The following is a 24,209-nucleotide window of genomic DNA, read 5'->3' on the forward strand; positions in this document are numbered from 1 at the left end:
AATCCAGGAAGCTCAGAGAGTCCCAAAGAAGTTGGACCCAAGAAGGAACACACCAAGGCACATCATCATTACATTAGCCAAGATTAAAATGAAGGAGAGAATCCTACAAGCAGCAAGACATAAGGGGACAGTCACCTACAAAGGAGTTCCCATCAGACTGTCAGTGGATTTCTCAAAAGAGACCTTACAGGCAAAAAGGGGCTAGAAAGAAGTATTCCAAGTCATGAAATCCAAAGACCTACATCCAAGATTGATCTATCCAGCTAAGCTTTCATTTAGAATGGAAGGGCAGATGAAGTGCTTCTCAGAGAAGATCAAATTCAAGGAGTTCATCATTACCCAGCCCTTATTATATGAACTGTTAAAGGTACTTATATAAGAAAAAGAAGATAAAAAAGATGAACAGTGAAAGGATAGCAAACTCACAGTTATTAAGAACCACACCTAAAATAAAAGCAAACTAAGAGGACAGCTAGATCAGGAGTGAACCATAGAAATAAAGATCACATGGAGGGTTAGCAACATGGGAGTGGGAGAAGGAGAAAGGAAGAGAAGGTACAGAAAATAAGTAGCATTGACGGTAGGTAGAAAATAGGGGGGAGGGCAAAAATAGTATGGGAAATATAGAATCTAAAGAACTTGAGACAGGTGGTCATAAACTAAAGGGGAAGAATGGTGGGGGAGGGGGTGTGCAGGGTGGAGAGGAATGAAGGGGGGAAATAGAACAACTATAATGGCATAATCAATAAAATATATTTAAAAAAAGAAAATGCAGAAATAAAGTAACATCAAGTGAGAAGGAAAAAAATGCATTCTCAGGTAATATTTCCATATTGTGAATGCACATCTATTAAGTATACAGTTCAGTAAATTTTGATGCATGTAAACAACCCTGAGGAAACTTCTTGTTCTTTCTTGTCCATCCCCATCACCCACATATTTTTCACTTTTAAAAATTCAGCCTAATATCTTGTCTTTTACAAATATGGTATTTGTAAACCCCTCTCTTTACATCATTTAAATATCCATGTAAGAAAGCAATTGTTTTGTTTTGGTTTTTTTAAGATTTTATTTAGTTATCTTTAGAGGGGAAGGGAAGGAGAGAGGGAGAGAAACATCAATGTATGGTTGCCTTTCGTGAGTCCCCTGCTGGGAACTGGCCAGCAGGGAACTGGCCTGCAACCCAGGCATGTGCCTTCACTGGGAATCGAACCGCGATTGTCTGGTTCGAAGGCCCAGAAAGCAATTGTTTTTTAATATATCCATATTTAACTTTGTTATCTTGACTTCACCAATAACATGCATAATTTAAAACTACATCCTAATTTTCATGTGTCTACTAATATAAAATATTGTAAAAGAATACAAAACAGCATTCCATGTTTGTATTGAAATAATATTAAAATGCTCAACTATAGTCTAACTAGCTTCTATATAAAAGCCAAGACAATTTCCTATCAGAGTAAAAGGAGAAATTCACTACATGCCTTTTACCGAAAAAGTAAGTTACTGAATTCCCAGAATTGTAGAATAATCATGATCAAACTTCAAGGAAGATTCTTTTTCTTCCTTTCAATGAAAATAAACAATGAGAAATTTTAAATGACCTCTACTCTGCTTATTTCATATTTGAAATACCTATAAGCAAAACAAACATTTTGCAACATCAAATCAACATTAATACATGCCATATGACAACATATATCACAACTATAGTCATGAAACGGGTTTACAGAAACTCCCACAGAAATATTAAAACATGTACATATACAGATAGATACTAAAGTGATTTTAGAATTGTGATCTTGCATATACCTTTATATAAAAAGAAAAAATATTCCCAAGTGTGAAATTCTCTATGAAAATTAGATGTCCTAGGGCTTAGTAATAAATTTCATGGATCATGTGTTCCTAAACCAACCTTAGGAAGCTTATGAATGTCTTGCCTCTACTCTGCCCCCTTATCTCCAAACTGTCCCCCAGTGAAAATGCTCTTTGTAACACTGACAGAGCATATCCTGTCTCAAAATCTCACACGTTCCTACACTACTGAAGGAAACTACTGGCAGTGTCATAAGTAAGGAAAAGAAAAAAGAGACAAAGGTTCAGCTGGGCATTTAGTATTTTAATTTACAATGTGTCTTGCTTCATTTAAAACGGTATAAAACCCTGGAACAGATGATTTTAAAAAGCACTATTCACTTCTAATAACAACAACAAAAAACCCAACCCTATAGAAGAAACAGGAAGGGAGAAAGAAAGGGAGGGAGGAAGGAAGGAAAGGTAGGAAGAAAAAGAAAGGAGGGACTGATAGGAAGGCGGTAGGGAGAGAGGGGAAGGTTAATTTTTATGACCCTCAAATAAAAAATTTTCATTTTCATCGTTTCCGGTTAGAAATCCAAGAATCTACTGGGGAAAGAGGTGGAATCTGGCTACCATGCCACAGCCTTTGGCCTCAAAAACACACTCTAATCCAAGGACGGACTGGAAAACAGAGATCTCTCTTTCCATCTCTCCCTCACGTTAAACAACCTTACGAATAAGTTTCAAATCTCCAACCTGTGCACTAAGACTTTTGCGAGAAAAGGGATGATGGTGAATCTGGCCCCTTACAGCCACGAGGGTCCAGACTGTCCCGTCCCCCTCCCCAACCTGTCAGGGCAGTACTGATCTTGCAGACCCGCCTTTCGAAAAGGTCTCCGGAGATGATGGGAAGTCACAGCCGAACCACTCCCGGACAGCGGCCAAGTAACCTAACCGGGGGCGGGGCGACGCTGGGGAGTCCCGTTCCCTCATCGGTCTTGTCCAGAGAGCCACTTGCCGGGAGGCGATGACCCCGTCAGAGGATGTGGGCAAATCCGCCTTGAGCTCCTACGAGGGGCGTGACCGCCAGTCGGCTGGGCTGAGCAAAGTGCCAGAGCTAAACCCCTCAAGGTATGGCTGCGAGAAAGTGGGGGTGCAGGAGTGGGCTGCGAGAATGAGGGGTACAAGTCTCTTACCGCCAGGTCCGGACTGCGGCAGTCCCTATGTGACACAGCTCGGATGACCCCCGCTCGCCAGCCCCGCCAGCTGCGTCCACTCTCCCCGAGCTTCTGCTGCGTCTCTTCGCCGACTGCCACGCACAGAAACCGCTTCCCCACCAGCTCTGGCCGCGTCTCTACCGCCATAGCAGACGCTGCCTAAGTGGCCGTTGCCTTACCCACTGCTAGGGAACCAACGAAACCCCACTCCTACCGTCCGCCCATGCTGCGGCGAGCGGACCGGAGGACAGTGGCAGCCCCGCTAGCTCGGAGTTGGGGCGCACTGCACGCTCTTCCCAGAAGGGCACAGCGACCTCGGCTCCGTACTCAACACTCTCCTGTACTTTCCATCTCGCATTCTCTGGCTTCAGCTTCACACACAGACACACTCCCCCCACACAAAAACGTGACAGCAATCCCTACACAGCCATCGGAAACCCGAGGCAGCCTCAACTACCGCAGCGCCCTGGCCAGTACTACTCCGCCTCCCCGTCTGCGAGCAACGATGTGAGACGACTGCGTGTCTCCTTCCGCCGGCGCGGGCGGGCGGGGAAGAGGGTCCCAGGAACCACCGCAGACGCAAAGTAGTGCCCACACTGCGGCAATCGCTGCGGGACCGGCCAGACTAAGAAGTAAAGAGAGAAGCAGGAAAAGGGAATGCTCTCCTCCAGGAACAGCATCAAGAGCATTTGATGTCTATCTTCCCACTCTTCGCTCCGTTAGAAGTGCAAGGCGAAAGTGGCACGCTGGTTTCCAGTCTGGGTCACAAAATAAACTCCAAATTAAAGACCCCATCTACAAATCGAAGTGTTGTAGAACACACGGTGCCTACCATATGAGAGTAGCTGAATTTCGCCTGAATTAACAATCCTGTAGTGCCAGCAAAGCAGAGCACCATTTTCCCTTGAAATGTAAGCCCACAGACCCAGTCACTGCAGAACAGTCCACGACTTTAAATGAAACTGAAGAAAACACTGTCTTCCACTGTCATCCTATCATTCTTCCCATTTGCGGCTAGTTACGTGCTTGAGCAATGCAGAGATTTACACGTGACTACTGCTTTGTTGTAAGAAAGCCAAACGCCGCTTAAGAGCTTTTGTCAATATTCTTAAAATTCACAAACTACCACTTGACCAATTTGGGTACTTTTAGTGCAGTACTAGTACATACCTCAAACTCACTAATCAGATGATAAAAACGGGAGAGGCTCCGGATTCAGTTGTTAGAAAATACTGTGGAAAGAGGATTTTGGCCAATCACAGTTCAGAAAAAGTAATTACGTTTACTTTCCATCCAATCGCAACAAGACTTTGTAACCCTTACACATACCGATCTCAAACTTGGAACAATTACGCCTTCATTGATCTCACCCTGTAATCCTTGCAAAGCAAACTTACAAATTTCTATTTCAGATATAGTTTCTAGTGTTTTTAAAGGGTAGCTTTTAAAATCCCAGTTATTGTCAGGGCCACTAAATGATTACAACCAACTACAAAAATCTAGCACAACGAAAAACATTCGAAATTTTGGTTTCTTAGATTCTATTTTCCTAATCCTCTAGTTCAAAAAAAAATTCCTTTTTAAAGAAGTTTATGCATGTTTAATAATATGGATGCTTAGAATAAATATAAGGTTTTTATCTTCTTTCTTAGAAAACCAAAGCTAAGCTGTTTTAAGCGGGAAAGAAAAGCATGGCCACTGCTAATAGGTTAGAAGCCAAAATAACGGGGAAATAGATTTTAATCAGTACAGTCTATTTTTGCTATTCTAATGACCAAATACAGAATTATAATATATCAACATAGGAAAACCGTTCCACAATGCATATTGGCAAATTGAGAGGAAAAATTAATTTTCTGTGTGCAATTTTATTTACAGGACCACTCTTTTAGTATCTAGTATATAATACTTAGAAATCATTTTGAAAACTACAGTCTTACATTTCTAAAATCTCAACCTGGATTAAGTAGCCAGTAAATCTGGTGAAAATAACTGAATATATGAAAAGAGAAAAAACAGAGTAAGATCTGTACTCAAATACCAAATTCTCAAAGACTTGCTTTGTGATCTTGGACACAACACAATTGTTATGAAAACAGTCTGCTTCCTAATCTCTGTGATCTTCTAGGAACCAATGAGAAATATAAAAAGTAGTTTTGAAAAAAGAGATGCAATTAACACTATTACTACATAAATCCCATTTACTCCCTGATTAACGTGGCTCAGTTGGTTGGGCGTCATCCTGCGGACTGAAAAAGGCTGCTGGTTCGATTCCGGGGTTCAAACCCCAGTCAGTCACATCACATGCCTGGGGCTGCAGTCTAGGTCCCAGCTGGGGGGTGTGCAAAAGGCTACCTTTCCCCCACACATCAGTATTTCTTTCCCTTTCTCCCTACCTTTTCCTCTAAAATAAATAAGGTCTTTTAAAAAAATCCCATTCACAGTATACACACTGTCAGGATGCCTCACATAAAACTTTCAGTTGACTTCAATTTTATAGGCAAACTGTTCTAAATGGATCACTTCCTCTGTGTTTTTGTTTTTGTGTTTAAAGGAATTTATTCAGGTGACATTGCTTCACAAACCCACACAGGTTTCAAGCATACAACTCAACAAAACATCATTTTTACACTGCACTGTGACTCTCACCAAATGCTGAAAGCTGTCCTTTTAATAAGTGCTTTGAAAAGCATGTAAATCCACTAAATCAATGAAAATATTTCAAATGCAAATAAAGTTTTCATAAGGCCATATGTCCTCACAACATTTTCAATCAAATGTCCTATATTCTTAATACTAGAATATATTCCAATAATATTTTATGAATCCCTTGACTACAGCCAGTACCCAGAGTATACAAGACCAAACATCAACAATTTGTGGATATTTTGCTATTGGAGAAATTTGAAAAGCATTTTTTAAAGGTATAATATAAAGGCCTTAAAAGACTTTTGTTTGCTGGCATTTTTTGCTTTGCTTCAGGGAATGAAGCAAAATTTTAATTTTGCCAGCAAATCAAAACTGTAAGTCATATGGAATTAAAATAAATTTCAAAGTCAGATTTGAAACCTTACAATATTTGTTCAATCAGTTGCCTTACAACCTTTGCTTTCATTAAGATCCTCAGAAAACGAGAGAAGAGGAGGTCAAAAAAAAAATGACAGTATTAGTCAATGTAAAGAAAAGAGTAATAGTGTTTTTCACTATGTAGGCAAAGAAAGTAACAAAGACATATTTAAAATGAGTATGTTTAGTTATAGAAGCTGAAAAATTAGAAATATAGACTAGACCTTCTATTTCTTCCATCGTCACATGTAAATATGTATATTAAAGATATTCAGAGATATCAATTTAAGCAAATATCTTATAATCTATATAAAAGATACACTGGGGATCATTATTTTATCTTTTTAATCTATAATAATTTATCGTAAAAACTATTTGTTTACTTTTCAAAAAACTTGACTTAAAAATGTTTTCACTGCAATGATAAGGTGCAAAATTATCCACTTATCAATAATTATTAATTCATGAAATTCAGTAAATAGCCAACCAGTTATAAAACCATCACTTTTTAACTTCATGTAGTTCGAGAAAGGGCGAATTATCTCATACATACCAGTATCTTGTGTCACTATAGATGTCTGTTTTAAACATCACAGATAAAACAATAGATTTTTTAAATTTTAGTATCTTGTAATATTAACCACCACTTACGAACAGAACACTTACTATGTGAGACACTATCCTAACTACTTCGCAAATGTAATCTCCCTTTATTTTAAAGATAAAGAAAATGAAGCTTTAGAGAAATGTAAGTTACTTTTTAAGAATATACATTAAGCCCTGGCGGGTGTAGCTCAGTGGATTCAGTGCGGGCTGCGAATTAAAGGGTCGCCAGTTCAATTCCCAGTCAGGGTACATGCCTGGGTTGCAGGCCAGGTCCCCAGTGGGGGACACATGAGAGGCAACCACACATCGATGATGATTCTCTCCCTCTCTTCCTCCCTCCCTTCCCCTCTCTAAAATTAAATAATAAACAAATAAATAAAATCTTTAAATTTGTTACATTTATTTTTAAACCTTAATTTTTTTTACTATTTCCCTATTTACTTATTTAAACTGAATTCCTCAATCACATTTATAATGATAAAGTAACTCAAATACCCCTTCCTCAGGGAAGCAATATCTGACTCCCAGATTAAGTCAAATCAACAATTACAGATTTTCAAACCATTTCTGATTTGTCTTACTAAAGCTGTATTTACACCATTTATTGTGTAACTGACTGTTTTGAATTTATCTCCCTTGACAGAATGTAAGCTTCATAAAGTCAAGGACAATGTAGCCTGTTTATAACTATACTCCCAATATCTACTAAGTCTTGGAAAGAGCATATACTCATAATAAATGTTATTGAATTAATGTACTTTTTTCTAAATACAACCCAACTAAGAGGAACTTAGAATCTCTAAATGAAAAGTCCTAAATCAAGTTCATGCTCTTCCTAATGGGTTATTCACTGCCTTCAAGATAATGAATGTCCTATATACATTAGTCTCATTTCATCATGAAGGTACATGTGAAGCCCTCATAAAATGTGAGCTTCACCAGAAAAGCAAGGTTTTTCCTGGGATTAATTTCTAAAGAACACATAAAAAGAAAGAGTTACAATTCACAAGAAAAACATTCATCTTGTTACCAAACTACCAATTTAATGCAAACCCAAAAGTGGTCCTGTGAGTATGTATCCAAAACACCAGTCTATTCTTAGTATTTTAAAGAGAACCTGTCTCAAATAATGTCTTTGATGGAGCCAACATACAAACATAACTTTCTGACTGTGTTCTTGATGCCAGGTGGAATGAGCAAGGGAGATAACGAAGAAAAGTAGAAAGAAAGGAAGAAGAAGCAATCTCTACTAGGCCTTTTCATCGCACACTCTCCAACTTTGTCATAACCAGTTTCCAATTTAAATTCTGGCTGCACATGAACCTACCATTCTTTTCAATATTTTCTATGAAAAATGAGACTATAAATCCAATTTTTAATAATAATAAATTTAAAATCATATCAGAATGCACATAACATTGCATATTTCCTAACCTGTTGTGGGAAAAGCCACAAAAAAAAAACAAAGAAATGATAAGCTGCCATGGAGCATTCAGCAAGGGTCTTCACAGTATGACCCCACAGCACTGTGTCTGTTCATTGCCCCTCTCATAAATGCTTCTAACTATTAACAACTATTAAAATATGCTAGATAGCAGTTTGCACTTTCCATCTTCAATTGTTACACTAGCTCCATGACTTATGAACAAGTTAGGCTCCTAAAGGATTATGTTCTTACAAGTCTCACAAGCTTTCACTATTGCTACAGGTTAGTTGCTGCAGAGCCACTGAAGAGCCTATTTATATCCATGACAATTAAGCAACAGAGCTTCTACACTTGTATTTAGCAGGGGTGTCCAATCTGCAGCTCTCAGGCCACATGCAGTCCAGCATGGCTATGAACACGGCCCAACACAAAATCCTAAACTTACTTAAAACATTATGAAATTTTTTTTGTGATTACTGTCACAATGTATTTAATGTGGGGCCCAAGATGACTCTTCTTCCAGTGTGGCCCAGAGACACCAAGAGCTTGGACATCATTGAAAGCTATCAATGAGGAAACATCAAAGTAAAATCTAAGCTAAAGATATTATGTGAGGACTTCCGCCAAGATGGAGGCGTAGGTGGGAACACTGGGCCTTCTCACACAACCAAGTTTAAAAACAACAAAGTTTTAGCAACAAAAATGCAGCCAAAACACAGAAAATTGAACTACAAGGAAGTCTGACAACAATCAACCCTTCAGCCAAACCGGTAAGAGGGGCAGAGCCAGCAGCAGAGCTGGGTCGGCCAGATGACAGATCCGCCCAACCGACTGGGGCGAGAGAGCCAGGCACGCAGGCAGTGGGCAGATCCCAGGTGTGGAGTAGTGGGTGGACCCACTGAGGGCGCAAGGCTGACCAAGGTCGTGCATTCGTGCCCACATAAACCAGTGAAGGAGCGAGCAGTGAGACGGACCACGCAGGCTCCAGCAGCGGGAAGCAGCAGAGTGGACCACTATTGTCCCTCTCTGACATTGCCCCCACATACTGTGTCACAAACAAGTAACCTGGGTGGCCTCGCCCTGGTGAACAACTAAGGCTTCGCTCCTCATACCTAACAGGCACAAACAGATCAAAACATGGCTCAAGAACAACTCAGTGCCCCAGAGCCGATAAATCTAAGCAATGAAGAAATAGCCAAACTTTCAGATGCACAGTTCAAAACACTGGTGATCAGGATGCTCACAGAACTGCTTGATTTTAGTCACAAATTAGAGGAACATATGAAGGCTAAACTAATTGAAATGAAGGGAAATGCACAGGAAACCAACAGTAATGGAAAGGAAACTGGGACTCAAATCAAAGGAGTGGACCAGAAGGAGGAAAAAAATGAACAAACAGAAAAGGATGAAGAAACAAGAATTCAAAAAAATGAGGAGAGGCTTAGGAACCTTCAGGACATCTTAAAATATTCCAACATCCGAATTATAGGGGTACCAGAAGGGGAAGAGGAACAGCCACCAGTGGAAAACTTATTTGCACAAATAATAAAGGAGAACTTCCCCAATCTGGCAAAGAAAATAGACTTCCAGGAAATCCAGGAAGCTCAGAGAGTCCCAAAGAAGGTGGACCCAAGAAGGAACACACCACGGCGAATCATCATTACATTAGCCAAGATTAAAATGAAGGAGAGAATTCTAGAAGCAGCAAGACATAAGGGGACAGTCACCTACAAAGGAGTTCCCATCAGACTGTCAGCTGATTTCTCAAAAGAGACCTTACAGGCAAGAAGGAGCTGGAAAGAAGTATTCCAAGTCATGAAATCCAAAGACCTACATCCAAGATTGATCTATCCAGCTAAGCTTTCATTTAGAATGGAAGGGCAGATAAAGTGCTTCTCAGATAAGATCAAATTCAAAAGGTTCATTGCCACCAAGCCCTTATTATATAAAATGTTAAAGGGACTTACCTAAGAAAAAGAAGATAAAAAAGATGAACAGTGAAAGGACAGCAAACTCACAGTTATTAAGAACCACATCTAAAACAAAAGCAAATTAAGAGGACAGCTACATCAGGAACAGAACCATAGAAATGGAGAGTTAGCAACAGGGGAGTGGGAGAAGGAGAATGGGGAAGAAAGTATAGAAAATAAGCAGCATAGATGGTAGGTAGAAAATAGATAGGGGGGAGGGCAAGAATAGTATGGGAAATATAGAATCTAAAGAACTTGAGCCCTGACTGGTGTAGCTCAGTGGATTGAGCGCGGGCCTGTGAACCAGAGTATCAAGGTTCGATTCCCAGTCAGGGCACATGCCTGGGTTGCTGGCCAGTTCCCAGCAGGGGATGCATAAGAGGCAACCATACATTGATACTTCTCTCCCTCTCTTTCTCCTTCCCTTCCTCTCTCTTGAAAAATAAATAAATAAAATATTTTAAAAAAAAAAAAAAGAACTTGAGACACGTGGTCATAAACTAAAGGGGGAGAATGGTGGGGGAAGGGTGTGCAGGGTGAAGGGGAATGAAGTGGGAAATAGAACAACTGTAATGGCATAATCAATAAAATATATTTTAAATAAATAAATAAAAGGTATTATGTATTGACTCAAAAATCTCAGCATGCTAACTATATTTCACTGAAGTTCTTCCCCACAAATGAAGCTAGACTCTACACAACAAAGAACTTTACAACCAAAACATATTTTTTGAGGCACATTTTTCAAGTTAATGGCATCTGGCTTCAAAGAAACAAAACCAAATCAAAGTAAGACCTAGTGGTAAAAATGGGAAATCTTTAGTCACTTTTCCCCCTGGTAGATTCTAGAAAATTCTAAGCCACACAATTAAATATGAGATTTATAACATACTATGAAACATAAACATTAAAAATATTAAGTTTTTAAAATAAATATTAAAGTACTAAAAATAAGTTACTCCAAGTAAAGTACTGTCTTCACTCCACATGTGCTTTACTACTACAGATAATTCATTTACTCAATTAAAGAGAGTATATATAGCAGGGCTCCAATTCCAAGGCTTGTGTTCACAGAAGTTCAGTGTTTTTCCTTTAAAAATCACAACTGATCCCTGACCAGTGTAGTTGGTTGGAGCACCACCCAGTAGACCAAAAGGTCAAAGGTTTGATTTCCAGTCAGCCACACAGGCAGGTTTCAAGTTCAGTCCCTGGTTGGGAAGTGTGTAGTTGCCGAGTGTGCAGCTGAAGAGTGTGTGAGAAGGCAACTAGTTGGTGTTTCTCTCTCCTCTCTATTTTTATCTCTCTTTCTCTTCCTCTCTCTCTAAAAAGCAATGAAAAAATGTCCCTGCGTGAAGATTGAAAACAAAATCACAACTGACATATATAAAAACCAGATGTCAAAAAAAAAAGACTTTAAGTACAAACTTAAAATTAAAACCAACATTCCCGAAACATCTTGCTACTCTAAGGTACACTTTGATAATACCTAAGATTAAATAGTAAAGAGATAATACTCAAAAGTCTAACCAACTTTGCTTTTTATAAACTATGTAAACAGGTTAAAACCGGTCAATCCCCATTCTATACAGCCATTTACAAATGGATGTTTTAAGATACGTATCCCAAATGCAACAAACTAGAAATCAGCATTCACATAATGTAGTGTGTAATGAAAAGCGGGAATCCAGGAAGTTTCGGTTACTTCTACCACTAACTATTGCATACACTGAGCGAACCATTTTGCTTCTCTAGGGATAATATATAATATGTAAGGCTGTTATAATCCTTATACTTTCTAAAGGTTTAACATCTCCTATCACATAGGGTTCAAACCTGCAAAATGTTAAAAGACTGACAAAAGTAATTTAGGAAAAAAATGTTCTTAGCCAGAAGATTCCTTCTCAAAGGTCCCTCAGGAAATATACATATTGATCATTAACACACACATACTAATAATGCAGACCAAAAGATTTCCCATTAAACACCATTGCAGAATAGATTCTTTGTCCTACTCTCCAAATTTGCTCTTAAAACTAGCATATTAAAATAATCTGTTAGAACTTCAGTGGAGGAAGTTTTAGATACTATGCATTGGAAATAATGTTTGTATTTAAAATTTTTACCTGGTATGCCTTTATAGTCTTCTTTGTTTATGGTGGCTAAATAATCCTTTCTTCACTTATTTTAATTACAAAATTATCTTAAAATCAATTGTTTCATGTGCTTTTAGATCTAAATTTACATGGATCCTTTTCCTCACTTGTAACTTATTTTTGATATTCACAAGTTTTAAATTTTTAGAGTCAATATGCTAATATCTATATGTTTCAACCCTAAGTCATGCTTAGCTCATACGCAGGCATTCTGTATTTTCTTCTAGTAGTCTTATGATTCAATTTTGTATAATTCCTTTAAAATTAACTGATATTATCTACCCCCGAGGGAGGGACAGGAAATCATCTTGGCTCCAAATGATAAAGATCCAATACTACTGGGGGAAAAGTTAAACAGAACCTGCTCTTTAAGAGTAAAGTTGGTCTTGGACAAGCGATAGGGTCCCATACCCATGACCACTAAAAAGCAAACCTGCTCCCAGTAATAACTAACAGCACTCTACTAACAGAAGGAAAAAAGGAGTACAGAGAGAACTTTGCTGAAGTACAGATGTGTAAGTGAGGCCTAAAAGATACAGATGGAATAAAAACACTGAGTTAAAACTTTCCAGTAAATTTACACCCACCTGAAGCACGGGTGATGACAGACAAATTTAAAGTTGGTAACAGAATGAAGGTAACCAAAGCAACAAAAAGACAGAAACCCTGATCAACTCCAGGTAAGACTGATTCAATAATCCAAAACACAAGTCAAACCTTTTTCTTGGCATAAATATTAAATATTTCAATCTCTACTGTCCTACAAATGATGGCTGGCATTCACTCAAAAATGGGGTGACTTCCTTGGTCACCGAGGCAGCGAACTACCATTACGTTAGCTCTAAGGTGTATGAAAGCATCTACTTAAGTCTTTCATTTATACCATTCCTACAAATAGGGTTATTTAGTAGCCTGCCCCCCCAAAAAATGTTAAGCCACACAAAATCTCAGAAACAACTCACCATCAGGAGACAAAATAATCAATGGAAGCAGACTTAAAAGATAACTGATAGAGTTATCAGCCAAGAAATTAAAAATAATTATAAATAATGATGAGGGCTGAAAGAGAATACGTAAACAACATGCATAATCAGATGGCAAATATCAGATACAGAAACTACAAAGGCTGAACAAAAAATAGTAAATGAGTCAATCAAGACCAATGTGCAAAAATCAATTATATCTCTATACACTAGACATAAAAAACTGGAAGTCCAAATTCAAACAGTACCATTTATAATAGCACAAAAACATACAAATACATACAAATGTAATGAAATATGTACAGGATGTCTAGGCTGAAAACTATAAAGTATTGATAAATAAAAGACCTAAATAAATGGAGAGATATACCATGTATAAGTATTAGAAGACTCAATTCTCTCCAAATTCATCTATAAATTCAAAGTTACCTCAATCTAAACACCAGCAAAATTTTTTAAATATATTTTATTGCTTATGCTATTACAGGTGTCCCATTTTTTCCCTCCTTTATTTCCCTTCACCCTGCACCCCACCTCCCACTATTCCCTCACTTTACTTCATGCCCATGGGTCATATATATAAATTCTTTGGCTTCTCTATTTCCTATACTATTCTTAATCTCCCCCTGTCTATTTATGTACCTGCCATTTATGCTTCTTATATCCTGTACTTTTCCCCTATTTTCCCCCTGTCCCCTCCTGTTGATTACCCTCCATCTGATCTCCATTTCTGTGATTCTGATCCTGTTCTGGTTGTTTGCTTAATTTGTTTCTGTTTTCTGTTTTAGTTTTGGGGGGGTTTTTTGGTTCGGATGTTGACAGTTGTGAGTTTTTTGTCATTTCACTGTTCATACTTTTACTCTTCTTTTTCTTAGATAAGTCACTTTAATATTTCATATAATAAGGGCCTGGTGATCATGAACTCCTTTAACATGATCTTATCTGGGAAACACTTTATCTGCCTTCTATTTTAAATGCTAGCTTCGCTGGAGAGAATAATGTTGGATGTAGGTTCTTGCCTTATATGACTTTGAATACTTCTTTCCAGTCCCTTCTTGCCTGCAAGGTTTCTTTTGAGAAATCAGCTGACAGTCTTATGGGCATTCCTTTCTAGGTAACTGTCTCCTTTTTTCTTGCTGCTTTTAAGATTCTCTCCTTTTCTTTATCCTTGGGTAACGTAATTATGATGTGCCTTGGTGTGGGCTTCCTTGGGTCCAACTTCTTCGAGACTCTCTGAGCTTCCTGGACTTCCTAGAAGTCTATTTCCTTTGCCATATTAGGGAAGTCCTCTTTTATTATGTTTTCAAATAAGTTTTCAACTTTCTGCTCTTGCTATCTTTCTTCTGGCACCCGTACGATTTGGATGTTGGAATGTTTTAAGTTGTCCCAAAAGTTCATAAGCCTCTCCTCATTGTTTTGAATTCTTGTTTCTTCATTTTGTTCTGGTTAAGTATTTATTTATTCCTTCTGGTCCAAAGTTTTGATGTGACTCCCTGTTTCCTTCCCTTCATTGTTGGTTCCCTGTATATTTTTCTTCCTTTCACTTTGCATAGCCTTCACTTTTTCCTCCATTTTGTGACCATACTCAACCATTCCTGTGAGCATCCTGATTACCAGTATTTTGAACACTGCATCAGATAGGTTGGCTATAACCTCATTGCTTAGGTCTTTTTCTGGAGTTTTGATCTGTTTGTTCATTTGGAATATATTTCTTTGTCTCAGTGACCCTGTTAGGTTGTAAGGGGTAGAGCCTTAGATATCACCAGGGCAGGGCAACCCAAGTGGTTGTATTTAGGAAAGGGGTCAGAAAAAAAACAATGCCACTTGCTCAGCTCTCAGCTGGCTTTCAGTCACTTCCCCTGCGACCCATGAGTGAATAGGGCCCTTCTGTGCTGATTCCCAGGTGGGTGGGTTTGTGTACATTCTAGGACCCAATGGGTTTCTCCCCACGACCTCTGCTGTGAAGCTGGGAGTTTCTCCTGCTGCCGCAACCCCGACAGATATCTGGAGCCAGAGGTTTTTAGTCTTTCTTTTCCCCTGATGAAACCCTGGGTTGTGTGGTCTGCTTTGCTCCCTAGTTGTTCCTCACAGTCTATCTGCACATAAATGTCGGACCATCGGCTGTCTCCTCACCTGCCCAGGTCCTCCAGCTGCCTTCTTGCCACATGTCGTCTATGCCTTGGCTGCCCATCTCTGCCCTTCATACCAGTCTGGATGAATGTTTCTTCTTTAATTCCTTGGGTGTCAGACTTCCATACAGTTGAATTTTCTGGCAGCTGGTTATTTTTTGTTTTTAAATTTGTTGTTCTCCTTTTGGTTGTGTGAGGAGGCAAAGTGTATCTACCTGTGCCCCCATCTTGGCTGGAAGTTGAAAAGCCAAACACCAGCAAACTTTTTATGTTGACATTGATGAGTTCATTCTAAAATCAACAAGGTACAGCAAAGGAAGTGGAAAAGCCAAAATAATTTCGGAAAAAAACCCCTGGAAGATCGATACTATCTTATCTCAGGAGTATACTCTAAAGTTACATTAATCAATTCAGCATGACAACAGCAAAAGAGTAGATAGATGAATAGAAAAAAATGGAGTGTCCAGAAATAGACCCAGATTATATATATATTTTTTCAATTGATTTTTGACAAAGGTAAAAAGTGCAATTCAATGGAGAAAGGATAGTGTCTTGGGAAAAACAGTACTAGAACAATTAGACACCCTCATGCCCCACCAAAAATAAGATAAACCTTGAGCCATATCTCATACCATATACTACTCAAATTAACTCAAAATGGATCACAGACCTAAATGTAAAATACGAAATTAAAAACCCTTCTGAAAAAAACAGAAAATTTTCATGACACTGGGTTAGGCAAATTTTTTTTTAATTCATGTAATTAAAAATTAAACATCTCTAAAATTAAAAACTCCTCTCCAAAGGTTACAGGCTGGGACAAAATATTTACAAAATGTGTATCTCATAAAGAATTGGTATCCAGAATATTTAAAGGGCTCTCAAAATTCAGTAACAAAAAGAAAATTTTAATGGACAAAATTGAACAGATACATCAAGTAAGATATTTTTGAATGTCAAATGAGCATATGAAAAGACACTCAACATCATTAGTTATTAGGGAAATGGAAAGTAAAAACTACAAATGAGATACTATTACACACTATCAGGATGGCTGAAATTAAAAGAATAGTAAACCTGGGAATACAAATACTGAGGATGAGGATCTCTCATACGGTGGTAGCTGGGAGGAGTACAGAATGGTACTGCCACTCTGCAAAAACGGTGTGGTGATTTTGAATAAAGTTAAACAGCTTTCACATAATCAAGCAATCCCACTTTTAGTAAAATGAAAATCTATGTGCACACAGAAACAGTTTACTCAACTATTTATAGCAGTGTCATTTCAAATTGCCAGAAGCTGGAAACAACCTGCTCAACTGGAGAATGAACAGACTTTGCCATGTTACTCAATGGTAAAAAAGAACTGAATATGGATACATGCAACAATATGGATGAACCTCTGAGGTTCAGGGGTCTCCAAGGACACCCTCCGTTTTAATGATTCACTAGAATTCACAAAACTCAAAAGAGCCATTTTACTCATGATCACAGTGTATTATAGCAAAAGAACATAGATTAAAATCAGTAAAGGAAAGATAGGTATAAAGCAAGATTCAGAAGAAACCAGGCTTCCAGTTGCCTTCTCCCAGTGGAGTTGTGTAGACATACTTAACTTCTACCAGCAAGAATGTCTGACAACATGCACTGAATAATGACAATCAGGGAAGCTCACCTATGAGTTGGTGTCCAGCATTGTTATTGGTTTGAAAGGTAAGTAGAGATGACCTTAGTCTCCAGCTCCTCTATAAGTCAAGCTAATATTACTTGGCTCATGACCTCCACTTTACTGCCAGCCACACTGTCAGCACAGGCAACCTGCAATAGGTGAAGGACCCCAAGTAAACAAAGACACTCCAATCAGGCAGGAGTACCGAGGGATGTTCCAAGGAATTTCGCAGTACCTCCCAGGAATGGTGCAAGGGCCAAACCTTAGGCAGCTGGGTTGCCCATTCTCAAAACAACATTCTGATACTGAATGTGTGAACTTTTCTCATATCAACTAATATTCCAACTCTCCAGAAACCAACTGGGTATCCCAGAAATTCATTTTAATGCTGACACTACTTACTATCCAGTCAGCATCAGACAGCTCAGGCTTTTGGGATCAGTTCCACAAGACCGCCCTCACTTCAGATTCCAGTAGCATGTTACCATACTTCTAACTTTGCTGGAAGGTCAGGGGGTTCCCACAACCCCCACCTCTTTTCTGGTTCAATAATTTGCTAGAATGACTAAAAACCTCCAGAGAATACTTTATTTACTATTATCAGTCTATTGTAAGGACACAAATGAACAGCCAGATGAAAAGGTACCCTTCCATTAAGTGGATGTGTTCACCAACTCTGAAGCTCTCCAGTCTCGTTGTTCAAGGATTTTTAATGTAGGCTCTATCCATGGGCATGATTGATTAAATCACTGGTCGTTAGTGAGTGAACTCACATTCTAGCCCTTCTCTCCTTCTTGGAGGTCGGGGGGTGGGGGGCTGAAAGTTCTAATAACATTGGTTGGTTCTTCTGGCAACCAGCTCCCATGCCAAAGCTATCTACGTATGGGACCACCTGAGAGTCACTTCATTAGCATAAACTCAGGAATGGTTGAAAAAGGCTTGTTATGAATAACAAAACATATATCCTTCAGGAAAGTACAAGGTTCTTAGGAGCTCTGAGCCAGGAACTGGGGACAAAGACTAAATATTTCTTTCTTATTATGTCACAGGAATGTTATTCCTTTGCTGCACAGTCTTAAAATGCATTACACTAAGAGAAAGCAACCAAACCAAAATGGCTACGAAGTGTATGATTCCATTTATATTGACATCGTTGAAAACACAAAACTACAGGGACAGAGAATAGATTGCCAAGGTCTGGAGTGGGGGGGGAGACTACCTGACTATCAATGGGCACAAAATAATATTTCTATCTTGCCTGTGGGAACACCTGTGTAACCATCAGGTGGTTACACAAATACGTGCACTTATCAAAACTCAAAAACTAAACAGAGAATGATGATTTTCTGTTTGTAAATTATAAATTGATTAACCTGATTAAGACAATAATACAGATAGATACATTCATCTGAAGCAATATCCCTTAAAAATGGCAAATACAAAGATTATATAAGTAACAAAACAAATGTCTTGGCTACATGAAAAGCAATAAAAAATTTATCTTGGCTATGCAGGTACTTTATAAAAATTATGAATACACATACCCAAAGGAAAACATTTTGACTTATTGGCTGGCAGGATTATAGGTGACTATTTTCTCTTTTCTATTTCAAGTTCCATTGATATTGTCTATGATAACAAGCAAATAAGCTACTTAAATTTATTTATAATGGGTGACAGTATGATATTGGTAGGCAGAATTCGAAAATGACCCAAACCCTTGTCTTAATATTCTCTCTTTGAGGGTGAGTGGGGCTCGCAACTTGTTCTTCATGAATGAAATATAATGAAGGTGATGAAATGTCACTCCCGTGATCATGTTACTTTTTGGAAAAGATGAAAAGATTCTGCAGATGTAATTAAGGTCCCTAACTGACTGTCATTACATTAATTAAAAAGGAGATTTTCCTACCTAATAAGGTGAGTCCTTTAAAAAAGGTTCTATAGGTCAGTAACTTTCCTATGCCTTTGAAAAAGCAAGCTGCCCTGAACTCTATAGCTAAAAACATGTATTCAGCTGACAACCATGTGAGCTTGGAAGAAGACCCAGAACCTCAATGACATCTCAGCCCTGTGAGATCCTGAGCAAGGACTCAGCTTAAACTACTGACCTCTGGAAACTGTGAGATAATAAAACTGTGTTGTTTTAAGATACTAAGTGTTGCAATTTGTTACACAGCAATAAAAGACTAATCCAGTAGATCAAAATTATTTTCTGGAGAATCTTGGCTTTACCTGGGGATACCCCCTAAACTCATCTCAAATTAGAGGAAATGCCCTGTTCTTGTTAGGCACTCCAATTTTCATAAAAGAATGTGAACCTTGACGCAGCTTCACTGAATATTTCATCAATAATACAAAAGATCAGTATTCCAGAGAGTTGTCAGGAAATATCATTTCAAATTCACTGCTGCCTACCACCTAGGCAAAGGCCCACATAAAATGATGTTTATGGAGAACTGCCTGCAGGACACTTTATATGGTCCATCTACTTACTCTAAAACTTCAATTCTTTGAGGAGGGAGAAGGGAGTTACTATCAAAATCTCTAAGGCAACAGATGGCTATGGCATTGTATATGCCTATTTTAATGAAATATTTCCCATATTTTAAAAAAGACTTGTTTTTGAGACAAACCACAGAAAACAAAATTCAGTAAAATTTCCTGGGCCAACAAGAACAGCTATAAGAAAATTTCTCTTTTATCTATTATCTTAACTAATTTGCAACAGAGGATACGGGAAGAACTCATAACAAAATGGAGGGGAGGAGTGAAAAATGGATGGGAAGTTTTTATGTTTGTCTAAGCTTTAAAAATATGGGAATGAATTCACTAATAACGTACTGAGGAACCCCACAGAGCAGGAGTGGGGTTCCTAGAATGTAGGTATCATACTGGTTTGCCAGAAAGCTGACTTCACTGGAATTAATCCTGGATGGGCTTCCACTGACCATTCTGAGGAATGTTAAAAAAAACCAGATCTTGTCCTGGCCAGCAAGGCTCAGATGGTTGGAGTGATGTTCAGGTACAGCAAAGAGTGGGGGTTTTAATTCCCCCAGCAGGGCACATACTTATGTGGTGGGTTCAATCCCTGGTGGGGTGCATATGAGAAGCAGCCAATCGATGTTTCTCTCTTATGTCAGTGTTTTCCTCCTCGCACCAATGTTCCTTTCTCTCTTCCCCCGTTCCTCTCCCTCTAAAATCTCTAAACATATTTTAAAAAATAGATCCTATTTATTGGAGGGATGTGGTTTAGAATGCTTTTCACAATGAATTACATGGTGTTATTGAGCCTACAATCAAGAAAAACTTTTTGGTCTTAATACTAGGAAGTCACGCTTTCCCCTGGTAGGTGTTTTGTTTGCATCATATAGACACTATGAATTATGGTACCAAGCCAGTTTTCTTTCTCTGTAGGCTGCTAGAAAGCTTTATTCTACATATCTCTTAGATTTTAACATTTTCAATCTTTCACTCTGAAAATTTTCATATATTCACATTAGTAGGGAGTTAATAGAAGAGTCATGTTTTTAATCCAACTGATACCTCAGCCTTGGTTTTTAGACAAAGAAACTGACAATGTAAAGAATAAAAGAGAAAAGACAATGGAAACAGAAACTCCAGGTAGAGGAGACCTTTAACAACGGAGACAAGTACTGTGAAAAGGAATGAAGTCGAGAGTTGAGGAGCTGGACAAATTTAAGAGCCACAGTAGACACAGAACTACCAGAATTTACTAAATATAACTACGGTAATCAAAGATGAGTCCCAAATTTCTGTTAGGTAATTAAGACAATGAGGATCTCAGTAACCAAAAATAAGGAAGAGATTTTTAAGACTAAATAGTACCATTGACTTCCTTTGGGTAGTAAGATGGCCAAAGATTTTTCTTTTTTTTTTTCCATTCTTCCTATTTTTATGGATTTTTGAAATACAGTACTGAGGAATACTACTATGAAAAAAATAAATGCTACACTGACAGTTTTTTAAAAATCATCTTTAAACTAGTATTTTTAAAGAAATAATATTTAGTTTTATTCCAGAGGTTGTCCCATGAGACATCATTGTTTTTTGACCAATATAAAAGGTTCTGATCCAGTTGGAAAGGACTCACATTTATCATGAAGCAGACAGAGGCCATCTTTTGAAGAAATTTCAGACCTTAAGTGGGTCTACAAGATAAATTAAATGAGGGTAACAAAGAATCCTTCGGAAACAGCCTAAAATGTAGTTTCACAAGCCAGGACCACTCCGAGGCCTGGCACCAGGCCTGGTAGCGCTGAAAGCTGTGAACAGGTGGTTATGGGATGGATGCAATCTAGCTTCCTTCAGTGCCTATTACTGACCATTTAAATTTTTATATAATACTGCTTATGCATCACAGCCAGTTTTAACACCTAGAGACAGAGACGCTATTTCTGATAGCACATCTGGTTGAAACTTTTTTTTGCTACATTCCTATTACATCACTTAATAAAATAAATGAATGAGAAATGAGAAAGCCCTGGATCATAGCTACTAGTATGAAACAAACAAAAAAAGTTCCCTTTTTTTGTGAGTCTCAACAACAGTCTTTTTCCTACTTTCATTCTATTTCACAGGAAATTAATTTTCTAACAGGAAAATGGTAAGCTTTTTCATCATTCAGCCCATAATTCATATTTGTATGTTAGAAAAATTATGTATAAAACAGTCATTGTAGATTTATCAGAATTAAGGCTCATATTTATAAATTTAATAAATGCCACTCATATGCTGACATACTACAAAATCATTTTAAACATTATTATATACTAAATCCTCAAATGCTTTATTAAATTCAACTATATTCATTGAGAAATAAACTGTTTTTCTTCAGAAACTAGGTAGGATTTTTTTTTAACTTTTTAAAAAGATTTCTTTCTTTATTTATATTTAGAGGGGAAGGGAAGGAGAGAGGGAGAGAAATATCAATGTATGGTTGCCTCTCATGCATCCCCTGCTGGGAACTGGCCTGCAACCCAGGCATGTGCCCTGACTGGGAGTAGAACCGTGATCATCTGGTTAGCAGGGCCATCCATGCTCAATCCACTGACCTATACCAGCCAGTGCAGAATTTTCTTTTTTTTTTTTTACTACAGATTTAGTTAAAAATAATATGAAGCCTTCTTCTAGACTAATAGTTAATAGAATGGAATAGTTTTTAATCTTATTTTACCTAATTTCTATTTTAAGATTAAAAAAAAATTAAGATGCCTTAATTTTAAATTAGGATTTGAGAAACTTTCACTTGGAAATTATATTGCTAGAATACATCCAAATTCGAATATTTATTGCAACTAATGTTTCTACTGGGTAAAACACTTATGTTTTTAAGTAGTAGACAGTAATTTCCTTTAAAAACCAAACTGATTTTTTCCTTTTAAAAATGAGTTGTACTCAAACTGAATAGCCTGTTTTTGAATTGTTTTGTCAATTATATGCATTTTATTTATTAAAAGAATTTTTCTTTTCTAAAAAATATGTTGACATTTCTTTTTGTTGAAATGGATTTGTTGTTTCCCTTATGCATTCATAGGTTGATTTTTGTACGAGCCCTGACCAGGGATTAAAACGCGCGACCTTGGCATATGGGGACAACACTAAACAACTCAGCTACCCAGAAGGAGCTCCAAGAGTTTTTTCAATTAGAGTTGACATACAATGTTATATTAGTTTCAGATGTACAAATTAGTGGTTAGATATTTATATAACTTATAAAATGATCATTCCAATTAAGTCTGGTACCCATCTGACACCATACACAGTTATTACAATATTATTGACTATATGCCCTATGCTGTACTTTACATCACTGTGACTATTCTGTAACTACCAATTTGTAGTTCTTAATCTCTTAATCTATCACTATGATAAATTCATGACAGCCATTACATGAGAGCAAAGAAAGTGACTAATTTGCCAAAGTTCACAAAATTAGTTAAATGCAGGTAAGTTCATGGTTGATAGAGCAAAGTGGAGGGAGAACAAATCTAACAGTACTATCTTCTTTTCTCTTTGTGGAAAAGACAAGGTCATCTGCTAAGAATAAGAGGAACATAATGAGATTGGAAATTTGGGGACAATAAAAAAGTAACCCCGTGAAAGTATTAAAGGACTGCCAGAGACAATTAAGGACCCGGATGAATCACGAAAGACAAATTCATAGTGACAATGACCTGTATGATTTTTCAACAGGAATACATGCATGTAAAAAGGCTAATCATACAATTAGACTAATGGTTCTCAACTTAGGAGGATGAGGTGGGCAATTTTGTTCCCTTGGAAAATTTGGCAATATCTGGAGACAATTTCACTTGTTATAACCTGCATCTAGTTGCCACTGGCATCTAGTGGATAGAGGCCAAGGATGCTGCTAAACATCCTACACTGCACGAGACGGCCTTCCACAACAAAAATTTACCTGGTCCTAAGTGTTAACAGTGCTGAGGTTGAGAAGCCCTGGGTGAGAACAATCTGGGTTCGGAGATTTCCTAGACAAATCAACAAAAAGATGATGAGACAAAAGAGGTGATGAAACTGATCAGAGTTAGGTGAAAGAACATAAAGGTAGGTAAGAAAAAATGTTAATAATGTAAGGGGCCTAAGAGGGAAAGGCAAAGTGGCTTGTATATTTGAAATGCCTGAATAGTTGACATGTCACCAATGAAAGAACATTCCTATTGGGTGAGTGCAAAGGCAGGAAAACTTTAAAGTACACTAAAGAGATAAATGGCTAGCCCAGAAACGGCAGTGACGGATAGTAAGGCCAGAAGTTCCACAATCTGTGAAGTCCTTTTATGCCAGGCTTTACCCTAAATGCCAAAAAAATATACTGATGTTTTAAAAAAGAAAGTAACAAAGATGTAAGCAATGCTTCAGGAAGACAGATCTGAAAGAGTAAGCATCGAGATGAATTAGGGCAGGGAAAGTAAGAGACAGAGAAATCATTCAGGAGATTACTAGAGTTATCCCAGAATAATGTTATGAAGACGCTGACAGTTTTCAACCTTGAGCAAGAAAAAAGAGGAAACTATCATTAACTGTGTGAACCAAGCAGGATGCTGTTATTTTTCACATTCATTATCTTGTTTATTCCTGACTTAACATTTATTTTTTTTTAAGATGTATTTCCATTTTACTGATGAGGAAACTGAGATATAGATAGG

General features: G+C 37.8%; 1 protein-coding gene across 5 annotated transcripts in view; it reads right to left on the reverse strand.

Annotated features, from left to right (window-relative positions):
• The window catches only part of JMJD1C (jumonji domain containing 1C), a 311,987-nt gene that overhangs the window by 254,841 nt on the left and 32,937 nt on the right, over positions 1-24,209 (reverse strand). The window contains exon 1 of one of the 5 annotated variants that reach the window (XM_037158683.2): positions 3,000-3,521. The exons of 3 other annotated variants lie outside the window; for them this stretch is intronic. In XM_037158683.2, coding sequence (XP_037014578.2) covers positions 3,000-3,167 — 168 coding nt within the window. In that variant the 5' untranslated portion in view covers positions 3,168-3,521. Of the gene's footprint in view, positions 1-2,999; positions 3,522-24,209 lie in introns of those variants that run through there. One more of the 5 variants, XM_037158682.2, reaches the window with a different exon arrangement.

The sequence above is a fragment of the Artibeus jamaicensis genome, unplaced genomic scaffold, assembly GCF_021234435.1.
Source record: "Artibeus jamaicensis isolate MK-2021 breed Jamaican fruit bat unplaced genomic scaffold, CSHL_Jam_final contig_332, whole genome shotgun sequence".
NCBI classification, from domain to species: Eukaryota; Metazoa; Chordata; class Mammalia; order Chiroptera; family Phyllostomidae; genus Artibeus; species Artibeus jamaicensis.